This window comes from Orussus abietinus, unplaced genomic scaffold (assembly GCF_000612105.2).
Source record: "Orussus abietinus isolate OABI.00-Male unplaced genomic scaffold, Oabi_2.0 scaffold10, whole genome shotgun sequence".
NCBI lineage: Eukaryota > Metazoa > Arthropoda > Insecta > Hymenoptera > Orussidae > Orussus > Orussus abietinus.
The window spans coordinates 377,180-390,488 of NW_019396009.1; the positions used below are offsets into that span (position 1 = coordinate 377,180).

General features: G+C 51.8%; 1 protein-coding gene across 9 annotated transcripts in view; it reads right to left on the minus strand.

Moving 5' to 3' along the window:
- The window catches only part of LOC105699739 (IQ motif and SEC7 domain-containing protein 1), a 54,891-nt gene that overhangs the window by 16,829 nt on the left and 24,753 nt on the right, over nt 1–13,309 (minus strand). The window contains exons 1-2 of one of the 9 annotated variants that reach the window (XM_012424976.1): nt 12,765–12,988; nt 1,213–1,757 (exon numbers count right to left, since the gene is read on the minus strand). The exons of 4 other annotated variants lie outside the window; for them this stretch is intronic. In XM_012424976.1, coding sequence (XP_012280399.1) covers nt 1,213–1,433 — 221 coding nt within the window. In that variant the 5' untranslated portion in view covers nt 1,434–1,757; nt 12,765–12,988. Of the gene's footprint in view, nt 1–1,212; nt 8,957–12,737; nt 12,989–13,309 lie in introns of those variants that run through there. 4 more of the 9 variants (XM_012424977.1, XM_012424978.2, XM_012424975.2 and 1 more) reach the window with 4 other exon arrangements.

Below are 13,309 nucleotides of genomic sequence, written 5' to 3' on the forward strand. Positions count from 1 at the left end.
GGCCCGGAGATTCCGAGCCAGCAGGGAAGTGGGAAAGATTATTTCAGCCGCGGCCCAAATAGCGTCTCGCGTGAATTTAACGGCAATGAACGACTGTTAATTGCTCCGCGATAATAACTCCGTCGCCGGGGCCCGCTATAATGGAACACGCTTTAATAATTCCCCTAATGAATTCATCTGCGGAATACACGGCGTGTATTAGGCACGGGCACCGCGGAGAGCGAGAGCAACCGAGCATGCCCGTCCCCTTTTTGGGTTCTTTGCGGTAAAAGGAATAAAAAAAATGTCGGTCCGTGTACACGAAGTATGCAGAATACCGAAACGAAATCCACCGATCGAGCCTTCCTTCCCGATACGCCGTTCGCGTAACTCGGGGCGAGTTATTTAATTTCGTTCCTCGGTACTTCGCGCGACGAGGCAATTATTCGTTTCCGCCAGGCAAGTCTCCGTCCGACGAGGTTAAACTCCGACTTTCAAATTGGACGTCCATTAGAAGTAAGCGTCACCCAGCGAAGTGCCCCACGATCGTCATCCCCCTCGAGCACCGTGATAAAAATAAAATATACGAGCTCCCCGTCCCCGAATTAAAACTCCGAAAGCAGAATCGAGCGCGAATCCAAAACGCATCCGCGATCCATTTCGCGAATAATGGAGAACGGATTAACGCGGCGCTTTCCTCGAAAATGATAATCGGGATAAAAAGGGGAGAACAAGGGAAGGCTCTCGCGAGTCGCGCGAACGATGAGGAATAAAAGGCGCCGTAAAGATAAAAGGAGCGAGACCGGCGACGTCGTAAACGGAGGCCGACTATAAAACGGAAGGTGAATCAGAGAGTACACCCTGTATTCGGTGCACGAAGTGCATCGCGGGACTCTTTTCCCCCGCTTTTTATCCCTCCTCCGCGCGCGTTATTACGCAAGCGCGTGCCGCGCGAACCGGATTACGTAATGGCGCGTAATTGAAGCATAAATAAATTGCGGCACGGCGATCGCCTCGCGCGAGACGGATGCGGCTGTTTATGGAAGGTTGCGCGAAATCGCGGGAAGGATAAGCGGAGCACGGTGGACTGCGCGAAACCGCATCGGGTCGGCCTCTAACTCGAGTCGCGAACGCGGCCATCTTGTCTCCGCTCGACGGATTTTTTCTTTTTTCGAGCATCAAGGCTGGAATAAAAAGGGTACAAAAGGGATGTAGAGGACCGATCAACGATACCGATTCATAAAGGCGGTGGGCGTGGAGTATCCCAGCTGCAGTCTGGACCTGATGACCTTTTCTTGCACGGTGACGACTCTGGAGGACCTCGAGGTCTGGTGCACTCTGGTGGTCTTTATCACTTGGTGATAGTGGTGGTGGTGGTGGCGATGGTGGTGGTGCCCGTGTTGGGCACACGGTGACCTGCGCTCTCGCGGCTCCACCATGGTGGTGCCGAACATGGTGTCTCCTCCTCGATTCCTCGATTCCTCGATTCCTCGAGGGCGCCTCGCCTTTGAGCGAGGAATCGACTCCTTCGACTCGGGAACCTCGATCTTCAGAGATCGAGACCGCACCCGGGCCACCGATCTTGCACTCGCCCTGCTCCGATCGATCGCATCGTTCGCGCAGTTATCACCGTTCGCACCCCGAGTCGAGATTCCCCATTGTCTTCCCTTTTACCCGACGCGATTGTTCCTCCTCGTATCGCGCGGCGCAGGAGCGATGCACATCTTAACGTCGTCGTCCTTGTTGCGCGAAAATACCGGGCCCGGTATTCAACGGAGCTGCACTCGTGGGACAATTTCAAGCCGATTATTCAATCCCCGGAGAGTTTCCTCTCTCCCGGGCTGAATGTGAAAGTTACGACGTGGCGAATCACCCGGCGACTTTGCATTCTTACCCGGAAGCGATCGCCTCTCGCCTCTCCATTCATTTTTTATCGAGAACGAGACCGAACAACGACCGCGGCGACTCGAATTCCCTAATTTTTCCTCCACCCCTGTGGAGAGGAGAATTTCCCGGAATCTTATATCGCGCTTGAGAACACCGCGGGGATTTTGTGGAAATCGATTCCTTTGTTTATAATTTTATTCGGGCCTTATTTTTCGCGATCCTCTCCCGATTAATAAACGATGAAACCCGGTAAGCGTTGGGGCATTCCGTCACTTTCTCCGCGGGTCTCCGAACGAGACGCGCCTTCCAAAGTGCACTTTTCCTCGGGAGATAAAGCCCTCGCGAGGAGAATCCTTCCTGGACCGAGGACGTTGAAAAATTGGCGCGACGACGCGCGAGGTGTCGGATTATGATTTATGACTCCTAACCGGGGCCGTAACGGGGGCGCGCCATTTGCGGGGCAAAAACTCGGCAAAAACCCGGGAAATGCATTTATTTGACCGACTAGACGAGGCCGGCCGTTTCTTTGCGCGCTGAAAGCCTCCATGAGAGTGCATTTACGATGCGCTCGAACACGCATCCGCGCAGGAAGCGAACCTCTCCTTCCCCTCGTGCACGGTCCGATCGGAGAGTCGGTCGAAACGAGGAAAAAAAAAGACACAAAAGAGGGGGAGGAACGGGCATCGCGTGTTACTCGGTTAGTTGCATCTTACTCGAAATCCCTCAAAGGAGGCCGGTGAAATTCCCCACACGTCGGTGCTCCCGTCGGGCCGGGCCTCGCATCCTTTTACAGGAAATTTAAATAAAATTCAAATCAAGAGAAAGAGAGGAGCGATTAATGGATCTCGGCGACGAGCGGAGGGGATCCTCGCGCGGATGACCCTTCCGAAGTGTGCACCGAGTGCACCGAGGGCATTCGCGCAATTACCCGTGCCGGCGCGAGTTCGCTTCTCGTCTTACCTTCGAAAGTACGAAAGTAATCACGAATTCCATTGCCGTATGCATAACTTTCTACCGATTGCCGGCGCGAATAACGGAATCCTCGAAACGACGGAACGGGCACGTCGGCCGTAGAGGTTAGATCTACCCGTGGGGAATCGCCGTCGATTTCGAAACGCGAATGGTCCGGAAAGAAAAACCCCGTCAATTTTTTCCGCCCTTCTGAATTTTGCTCGTAAACCCGGATTCAATTTCTTGTTGGATAAAAGCGAGGAAAATGTGAAAAATGAGGAAAAACGGTGGACGAGCGTCCATCCCGCTCGTGGAACGGGTGTTCCGGTCATCCGGGCGTTGGCACTGGGTTAATCGAAGAGAAAACGGTTCGTCGATACGTGACAATCGTTTAAACAAAACGGATGAACCCCGAGCACGTGCCAACGGTACCCTCGTCGTTCGAATTGCTCCCAGGGCTCTCGGTCGCTGCGAATGGCCGAGTCTCGCTAACGGAGTCAATCCCACCGGGCGATCGCTCGAACCGTCCCGTTAAATCGTTAATTAACAAATTATTTCTATAAAAGACCCGACGGCGAGGGGGAGCGTCGACGCGTAAGAGGGATGCAGAGTGCACCAATTAATTTCCCAAATTAGCTGGCTCCGGTCCATTTTTCTTTTTTCGGCCAGGGAATGGGAAGTTTCGCGAAAAAGCCGGGGAATCGGAAGCATCGTTAAAAACACGCCATCGAGCCTCCCGGGGCGTTAGACGAGCGCGAAGTGCACTTGGCGCGAGGTGTGCACCGATGCACTTCGAATGGGTGCACTCCGATATATCACGCGGTACCGTTCGTTCCTCTTTAGCGGCGAGTTTTTCGAGGCCACACGTATGAAAACTCGGAGACGTTGAATAATAACGAGCGCGAAATACTTTTTCTTTTTGCCCTCGACATGACGCCCACAAAAATAAAAAATTCCCTCCCCGCGAACGCGTTGATTTCCCGCACGACTTCACGGCTATCGCGCTGATAAGACTCGCGACTCGAGTCTTGACCGTCGCGACCTTTATACGAGGCTCCGACTGCATTTGCATAAAATACAGGGCACGTCCTAGCCCCCGATAAAAAGGACGACCGGTCTCTCGAACGACGCGAAATTAAAAACCGCCGCGAGATAACCTTCGCCGAGTCTGATTCGTCTCGTCGAGGTTTGCGGAGCCTCCGGCGAAGTTGACCAAACTCGGTGGCTTTTATTAAACACGGGTTTAATTGTCCGATGTTTCCCTTGATAAGAGCATGGAGTATCGAGCGAGATAAGGCGCGAGTGATAATTTTAGTCGTATCAACATTCGGGGCCCTCGTCCTCTGGAAAGCGCGCTCGTTGACGGAATTGAACGACCTCGCGAATTTCCTCATTACCGCGGAAGTAAATTGTTGCGCGACTCGTTGAGTGGGTAATTAGGTAAATGAGTCCACTTACGGGGCATTGAGCGTTAATTGCAATTTATCAAAAATAATCCATTTCACGTGTTTTACGACTTGGGGTACCGTCCGGCGAAATGCCGAGTGCAGCGTGCAACAGAAATTTGACATTATGCGAGCTAAATTTCGGTACTGACAGCGGCGGGGAAGTGAAATATTTGTACAACGTGTCGATGCATCCGCGTAGGGGGAATGTTTTCTCAAATAACGGAATCCAGCTGTAATATCCTGCTATTCTTCACCGTCCGCTATAGTTACGTGACCGGATGCAGTTAGTATTATGTACTTTGTAACGATTCGATTAACCCTCTCCGGAGCGGCTCGAGTAACTAGATCCAAGTGTAAGTAACCACGCTTTCGGATCGTCGAAACGGATCAACGCTTCCCGATCACGGCCAAAATTTCACAAAATGTAATTAAGTAACCCCCACGCCCCTTAATTCCGCCGGATTTCACGTCGCCGGTAATATATTTAATGCGAAAAGGTTAAACACTGGAAACATTAAACACCCGAGGGCACAAAATTAAAAAATTATTCAGTATCTATGAATAATCCTTAAGGCATAGCCCTCGACCACGTGCTCACTACGCAGAACATATTTTCAACGACTCACTTTTCCACTGTACGATAATTTACAATTTTTTTTTTCGATTACGCGATTTATCGTAAAATATTTCATGAAAATCCGGATTCGAGTCGCACTACGAGCGTTCCGAAACGCGGAAGAGGCGAGGTCGATTTAATCACGAGAAATCGGTCGGACGTGAATTTTGGGTTAAAAAAAGTAACGAGCGGATTGTTATAAAACTCGGAGGAGAAAACGCATCGTGCGGAGTACCTCGACGGAGAAGTACCGCCTGTGCCAATTCGCACTGGTGAACTGCAGGAAAGTAGGCAGTGCGATGGCTACGAACTGTCAAACTTAAATATGGAGGGGGCTCCCCTCCTACCTATTCGTTCTAATCGCGTATCAGGATGACGTTACAGTTCCACCGCGATAGCGAATCGTTTTCGATCCAGCGGAAGAAAATAACGTCACCGAAAAAAACGATCCCTCGTCCCCTATCGCCCTTTAATTTCCCCCCTTGAATTAAGAATTTAATTAATTAAAACCAGCCGAATTTCGAGCTTGATTTTTTTTTCCCAAGGTACAGAAACGTTTCTATTTAATCGTAGCTACCGAAAGCTTTGACCGGAAATTTTGCGAATTTTCCGAGTTTGTACGTACTTCCGATATCTTGTCCCGATGAAGGCGCCATCGATTGGAAACTCATCGGGAACAACGTCCAATCGGTCAAGGTCGGAGGAGTTTAAAGTCGAAGAGGTAAGCCGGCGAATTCCGTATACCGAGGAAAGTAATAAATTGCATTTCTCCGAGGAGCAGGACGGCGGATGAAATTTGTCGTCGATCGGCTCGAAGTCTTCCGGTCTCCTGGAAGGACGAGTGGAAGCTCTCGAGAGGAGTTTCGCGACGAGGATGAAAAGGACACGCGAGGAGAATGCGAGTAAACAAAATCGTAGGGTGCAACCGCAGGCAACCGGATACTCGGCGAGTGTGTCTAAACCCGAAGAAATATGAGGAAACTTATTGGAATGCGGTTAGGTAACCGAAACTAACCGCGCGAAGGAGATACGCCGTTCGGTAAATCAAAAAACCGCGAAGGGAGGACGCGGGGGAGTGCCACGGGATGCGTGAGATCGGCTTTCAAAAGAATCGCCGAGTGCTCCTCCGGATTCTGACCGGCCAAGGATTTTCTTTCGGACTCGTCACCGATCTCCACGAGATAAATTTCCAACATACCCGAGCATTCCCGCGGATTATGCCCTCCGGCCAATTAACCACCGCCGACTGATTAACAGCCGTTGGAATTAATTTTTTAATCAAGCGATTGCGATTACGAGAGCATTCCAGGACGGACCTTCGAGGAGTCGCCGAGTCACGGGATTTCCTTTGCCCGGGATTGCGCCAATAGTTGCACGCTCGTCAAAACCAAATAAAGATAACGTACATGTAATATTTCACCGAGGACTTTGCGCAATCCCGAGTGCGCGGATGATCCTCGCGCGAGGGAGAGGATCACCGCGACATTAATTATTTAATTAATTGCGACGTGTCGGCACCTCGTAAAAGCGGACTCCCAATTTTTTTTTTTCTTTTTCAAACCGTGACCTCGCGTTGGAAAGGTGATTGTTAAATATCTGGACAGTTTGCCCGGAGCGGATAGAATTTCGTAACGTTTCAGGGACGTAAAGGACCTTTTGTACCCCGGCTTTATGAACTCATGCTTCGGTGGGTTAACAGGGGCTTCAATATTTCCGAATGGCTCGGGGACTTTTGTTCGAAACGAGTCCGGATATTTTCGCATGCCGCGGGCAGCGACCCGTCGATTTAAATTTCACGCCCCTGGTTTAAAAAAACGGAGTCCCCTCCCGAGGAAAAGTTCCGTTCGATCGAGTCGCGATTACCGAATCCGCAAACTGCGCGAATTCCCGGTCCAGTACTCAACGGAAGAGGAATAAAATCCCATTCAATTATTCTGACTGATCCAAAACGCGAACCATCGAGACACCTTCCTCGCAAGGCCCGTTAAAAAAATCCTTTCCTTTCTCAGGCACACGATCGAGAGCGAAAAGTTAGAAAAATAGGAAACCCGAGAAAGGGATCGATCGCGCAATACGAATCGCGATCTATCCGATCGTTTTTCTCACTTTCTCGCCGAGGACTTTCTAACGCCGGCTGAATTCGATTTTTACTTCGAAGCTCCGATTTTTCGGACCGCCATTTCTCCTCGCGTTCCCCTATATTTATCCTATCCGCTTTACGGGGTTTCATTTTTGAAACCGAGCCCAATAAAAGTTGATCGCTCGAATCTCGAGCTGGTTCCGCCGCGTTTACGCGGTCGATTTTTCGAATGGTCCACAGAAGAGCCGTAAAACGGCGTAAAATAAATAGAGGAAAGTGGGTAGAAAAAAATATAAAAAAATCGCGCAAGTCCTCAGCCTCGACGTCGGCGCGTTGAATCACGGCCTCTACATACGGGACCATTTTGGGAGGTACCGAGCACGGATGTCCTTTTACGTGCACCTCGATGGTAACGACACAGGCTTACGGTTCTCGTGTAGCGATTAGACCTTTGCCAGTTGTCGTACCCATTGGCAGCCGAATTAAACGCTTACGTGCAAGAACGTCGCTTTCGTATTTGCCGGACGTACGAGTGCAGACACGAGGGTACACCCCGGTACATTCGCGTACCGGTAGCGTATCGCGTTTGGGTCCAATCAACGTACCCCTTCGTACATATGGTTAGGGCCTCTAGGATTAAATACGGTACATCACGGAGTAGACCGTGTACCTCTAACTGTACGACTCGAAATCGGTAGTCGGGCAGCGTCGCGGCCCGAAAGGAACCGGGTCACGATAATGGGAGTACCGCTCTACGTAGACGCGTGCACGGATCCCCAGGGTTTACGGGCGGATTACGCCGCAGTTACGGGGAATTCGTAATTATTGCACGAGAGCGCGACGACGAAGTGGCGAGTGTTAGCGGGTAATGGGCGCGAGGTGCCCGAATAACCGTTCTCCGGAGTCTAGATATTTCTAAACGCGTTAATTAGTGGTCAAATCGATACCCGACTCGACTTATCGATAAAGAAAAATTATGCAAAGAAATACAGAAAAGTAGGTAAAATGTTCCACGGCTCTTCGCCGACGTGCCAATTAATCGGCTAGGTGATACGGTTACCGGCATAAAAAATGGTAGGAGCAAACGGAGTAATCGACCCGTGGCTCCCGCGAGCGCGGGTTCTCCTACGCGAGTACGGAGGCAGGACGCATTAATTAGCCGGCATAAATATCGAATGCATGAGACGACTCCTGGAAACGCGCGGGAGGAGTAACGGACCAGTTAGGGATCCGTATTACAGGTATTCCCGTAACTCGGGGGAGGATCGGCACGCACCTGCGTAAATTCGTGCGGCGAGCGGATCGGTCGCGGGCGGTGAACGGAGGACTCGGCTCCGTCCTTTCCGTCGTTCGATGCGGCAGAAACGACCCTCCACGCTTTGGAGGAAATTTGGCGATAACCATCGAAAAACGATGTATCTTCATAATCGTCCCATTTCCGGGGGTGCTCGCGTAACGCGGGAGACTAACCGGAACGGTCCGCTCGGAAACAGAAGCCGAAGTTCTCCTCTGGCTCTGTCGCTGACGGGCGGCATAAACTTCGGATTTACCCGGACACGAGAGTTCGTGCAGGTGAAATGTACCTGTCCGGTACAGAGAGAAGAGAGAGAGGGATGCTCGCGAAAGAAAATGCCCTCGGCCGAGTTCCCGAGGGACCGCTCGACGCGCTTTGCGTAAAATAATAGAAATTGTCCGACCAGGAGGAACGGTAGGGGACGCTCCTTTCCCCTGGGCCGGTCGCGGAAGGGCTCGCGGCGGTTCCACCGGAAATGGCCCAGATCGGTCCCTCGATTGGACAGGGTCAACGAGCCGCCGCTCGTTGGAGCATGGCACGGGAGAAAGTGAAACTTTGGCCGATGAAAATTCAGCCGGCGGACCTGTCGCCGTTCGATCGGACCTCCGATGGATGTACCCGGTGAGAGGTTTGACGCTCGAGTCTCGAAACCGGGGTAGACGGAAACGAGGAAAGACCGTCATTTTCCATCCTCTCCGAGAAGACCCGAGAGACGGAGATCGAAAACGACGCGTCGATCCGATCCGAGAAAAACCGGCGACCTCGTCGCGTATTTCGGGACGAATCTCCGCGCGAGGGCCTTTCCCTCCCTGGAAGAGAGCGAACGTGACGCGAGTGGACTAATTTTAATACCCCGCCAAGGGACTCGCGCGTCTCTAAAAGGCCGACGAAAAGACCGAGAAAAGGACTCTCAAAAGGCGAGACCTCTCGCCTACGTGACCCTGTTTTCATGCGCCTCCAGCCTCGCTCGGTCTAACCTCGCGAAGATTAATGTCGTAAGACCGTTTATACCGTGAATGGAGACGATTGGACTCGCCCTCGGAGTCGTCTCGGGAGAGCCACCTCGAGCGGCGCGAAGGACGATCAGTTTCGTTTGCCGGCATAATTACCAGAAAGTGGCCGCGAGGTTATCTCGGAAGGAAGATCTCCCGTTTCCAAAGGCAATTCGTAATGGAGAGAGAAGAGGTAGAGGCGCTTCCTCGGAGGACATCCCCTTCGCGTATATCCTCGGGATATTCTAGGTGGTGCCACCTAAAGCGCGCCACTTCCGGCAATGGGATCGACGTTTCACCCCGGCGATGCATCTCCGGGGGCGTTTCGGTCGCATCTCGCCGAGCCGGCCCCGGGATTCTCGACCGTATCGAGGCGGAGCTCTCTTGGCCCCGAGTTGCTCGCCCGAGGACGTCGCCTCGGCTCCTTTCCTCGAGAACCAATCTCCTCGAAACTCCGAAGACGGATCCCGACTAAGTTTTCCGAAAAGGGGGAAAAAGTGCATCCTCGTCTGCGGGGGGTACTGAATTATGCACGAGCCAAGTTCGCAGCTCGCGCGGCGCGATCTCTCGTCGATCCCGGAGTAGACTTTTCGCAAGCAACGGGGGAAAGGACGGGAAAAGGACGGGAAAAACGGAAAAGTCGAAATAACTCGGGCGAGAGGAAACACGCGTGAAATGGGAATCTCGCCATGGGCGTAATAGAGCCCATTAAGACGGGAGTTCCAGTTTCGTGTTCCCGTTTCGTGGGAACCATTTAATTCGCTCGATAGCGCGAGGAAAAAAACGGGCGGAGGAAAGGGAAAAAAACACGGGATAATAAACGAGCAGCTGGAACGCTTTACGGGAGGCTTATCGGAAATGGAACGAAAAACCCGCCGGCGAGGACGTGAAAGCGCGTCAGCTGATATCGGTCCGCGATTTGCCTTAATCAATTCGCGGACGCGAAACCGCACGGCCAGAAGACACGTCGAGGCGCAATTTTCCTCGACTTTGTATCGCCTCTGCGTGAATATTCCCGCCTCGGGTCGCAGTCGGCAAGGTCCCTAGCAATAGGTACTTTTACGGCGATTCCGGCGACTCCTACGTGCGCCTCTCCTCCTCGGCAAAAGTAAAAGTTCACGATCGGGAGAAAGCTCGCTATCTCTACAGCTAGTCGCGAGTAAACTGGCCGCGACTCGTTCTTTACGCGTGACCTATGTGCGCGAGTACCAAGGTACTTATCCACGCTCGTCCACCCGAGTTTCTCCCGATCGTTGTTGTATACGACGACTTCGAGGGGGAAGTGAAAACCCATCTGCCTGGGACCGCGAATTTCCGACAGGATGAATAAAAAAAAATATGTATGCGACAGAACGAAGGAACGATCGACTGCCGATCTCGTTTACGGCGTAAGAAAAGTTCTCCGGGTTAAAATTTCACTAATTGATAACCTCGATTGCGCGACGGCAGGATTTTAAAAACGATAATAAACGAATAAAAAGGGAAGAACGAAAAGAGCTCGTAAAGTGCACTTCTTACGCGGCTCGTAACGCGGGATAAAACATTGCCCTGCGACGTCGCGATTTTTCTGAACATTAATATGACGTAAGAGGAATTCCGGGAAATTCCCAGAGAAGATAAAAAGACCCGCCCGACGCATTTACGCCGCCGTGAATTCGGGCTAATGCGAGTAATTGCCCGGTAATACGAGATCCGAGTCGGCATGACCTCTCAACTTTCGTACCCTCTCGTTCGATGTACGTCTCTTTTTTATTACATTTATTCCCGTACCCGAATTAAATTCAGGAGAAACTGGATTCTTCGAAGCATCCAGCCCACTTACTTTGGAACGGTAAACGAAACCAAATTAAGGCTTCCACTCCCACGAGAAAGATACCCGCCTCGTAAAATATTGCATTTTTTTGGCCGCGTACTGTTACATTATACGCGAACGTAAACGTGGAAACGTATGAGCGTTATCCTTGAACATACCCTTATCTCCGCATAAAATCCTCGTAATCCCACGGTTTGTACTTAAAACACCGTAATTCCTGCACCTCTGATCCTCGTCTCGGGCCTGCAATTTTTGGAGCGGAAATCGTCTGCCGAGAATTGCTCGAAAATGGTTGGCGACAAATCAGGGGACGGAGTTCTCGTTCCAGGACAACGAGGGGACTAGTTTGGGAAGCTTCATTCGAAGAGGCTACTCGAGACGGCTCCGTCGGCGACGAGATTGATAAAACCAGACCACCGGTCTGAGAGGTTGCGCCGATTAAATTAAAAAGGCTAATGACGCCAGATTGACCTATTTGTCGCGCGATCCACGAGTCGTTACACCACCGGCTAATTTATGCGCATATACAAAAATCGACGAACGTCTCCAGGCAGATCTAGCCTTGCCGATCCTTATCGATAACGGACACAAAAAAGAGGGAATAAAAATAAAACCCAAGTGCACTCCAGAGCGCAAATAAACCGAGTCGTGGATCGAGAAACATTATCGGCCGCCGCTTGTTCCGCATAATGTTTTGCACATAGACTAGAGTGTTTCGTCACGCTGTTTGCAGTGACTCACGAGGATGTAATCATTTTACGTAAACTCCGGCTTATCAACGGGAACGTTTCTCGAGGGACGTGCAAATGAAACCGAGCACAAAGTCGGAAAAGAGTCCGTCGTTAAATTAAATGGAATCACGAAACCGTCCTCGACGACAGGCGTCAGGGTTGCTCGCGACTCCGATGGTTTTCGCAAATGCGATAAAGGGATTCGGTGGAGACACCGGAGAGCTTATCCGATGGAGATTAGAAGGTAAATCGCAAAGCTCGGTTTACCTTGCGTTTTCCCCCCAAGGACCCTTCGGAATTCGCGCCGCGCCGATAACTTTCTAACCAGCCGGTCATTCGCTGGGAGTCAACGAGTGGCGGTACCGAGAAAATCATTTTTGCCAATTTGTTTTACGACCCGGTGACATTCCCGGGCCGACCGGCTCTTTCGGTTCTGGTTAACGGGCCCTATGATGTCAGCGAGCGTGTCGGATAAAATTAGACCCGCCGGTCTAATTACGGACGCGGGAGATACTCCGATACCCTCGCGCCTCCGTGCAACGATATCGATCCCATCGAGCGAAGTGGACAACTCGCTCCGGTTATTTCAATTCCCTGCAGAACCGCCAACGAAAATGTCCGACGATCCATGTACCGAAATCCATCGAGGGCGAACGAGCCCAACGCGCGCAATTTTCGGCGCACCCGAGACGGGCAAGATTTTCTCGACGATTATCGACAGTTAGCGGTGTCGGCAATTATCATCGCTCAATGGCGGCCCAAACGAATTAACGTCGTCCCGTGAAACGTTAAAAGTCGCGCCTGGAGTGTCGGTGATTTTTCGCACGTCGTAACTTTCTCGTACGACGGTAGAACAGCGATTGCCCGGGGAGAAAAAAAATGTATGGCGCGCGATCAGCTGATTTTGACGTTTCGCGGTGTCGGGTAAAGCGGCGACTCCGCTTACCGACCGGGACGAGTCGGAGGGTCGCACCGTTTCGTTCGATGCACTCCTTTCCTCGATCATCGGATCGATCCAGTTGTCCCCTGAAACGCACTGCACTCGAAAACACTAGGGGAATAGATTTAGCCAGTTATTCGGGAACGGAAGCGGCGTTTTCATCTATTTATAGGTACGGGCAAACGCCCGGAATAATGGATCCGACCGCGGACGTCCGATCGGCGGGAGTGCGTCGACGGCGGGGAACGATCGCACTTCGCGGTTTCAGGTTGACTGGTCGGGCCGACGTTGAAGAGCCGCGAAGTGGCCGCGCGTACCCCACCTCGAGAGCGAGTGACGTGCCGAAGGCTCGTGCCTAGAAAACCGTAAGCCACGAGCCGGGAACTCGGACTCGCGCCCGTTCACGTCCCGTTTCGTGGTGATCGACTGCTCCCACTTGGCGATTTCCGGTCGACCGATCGACCCTTCCTTCGAGGACCCCACGAGGTCGAGAAGATTTCCCAACTAAGGATCTAAGCGAAGAAAAAAAAAAAATTCATCTCTCCCGTCGATTCCGCCATTCTCACGAGGTCTACGAA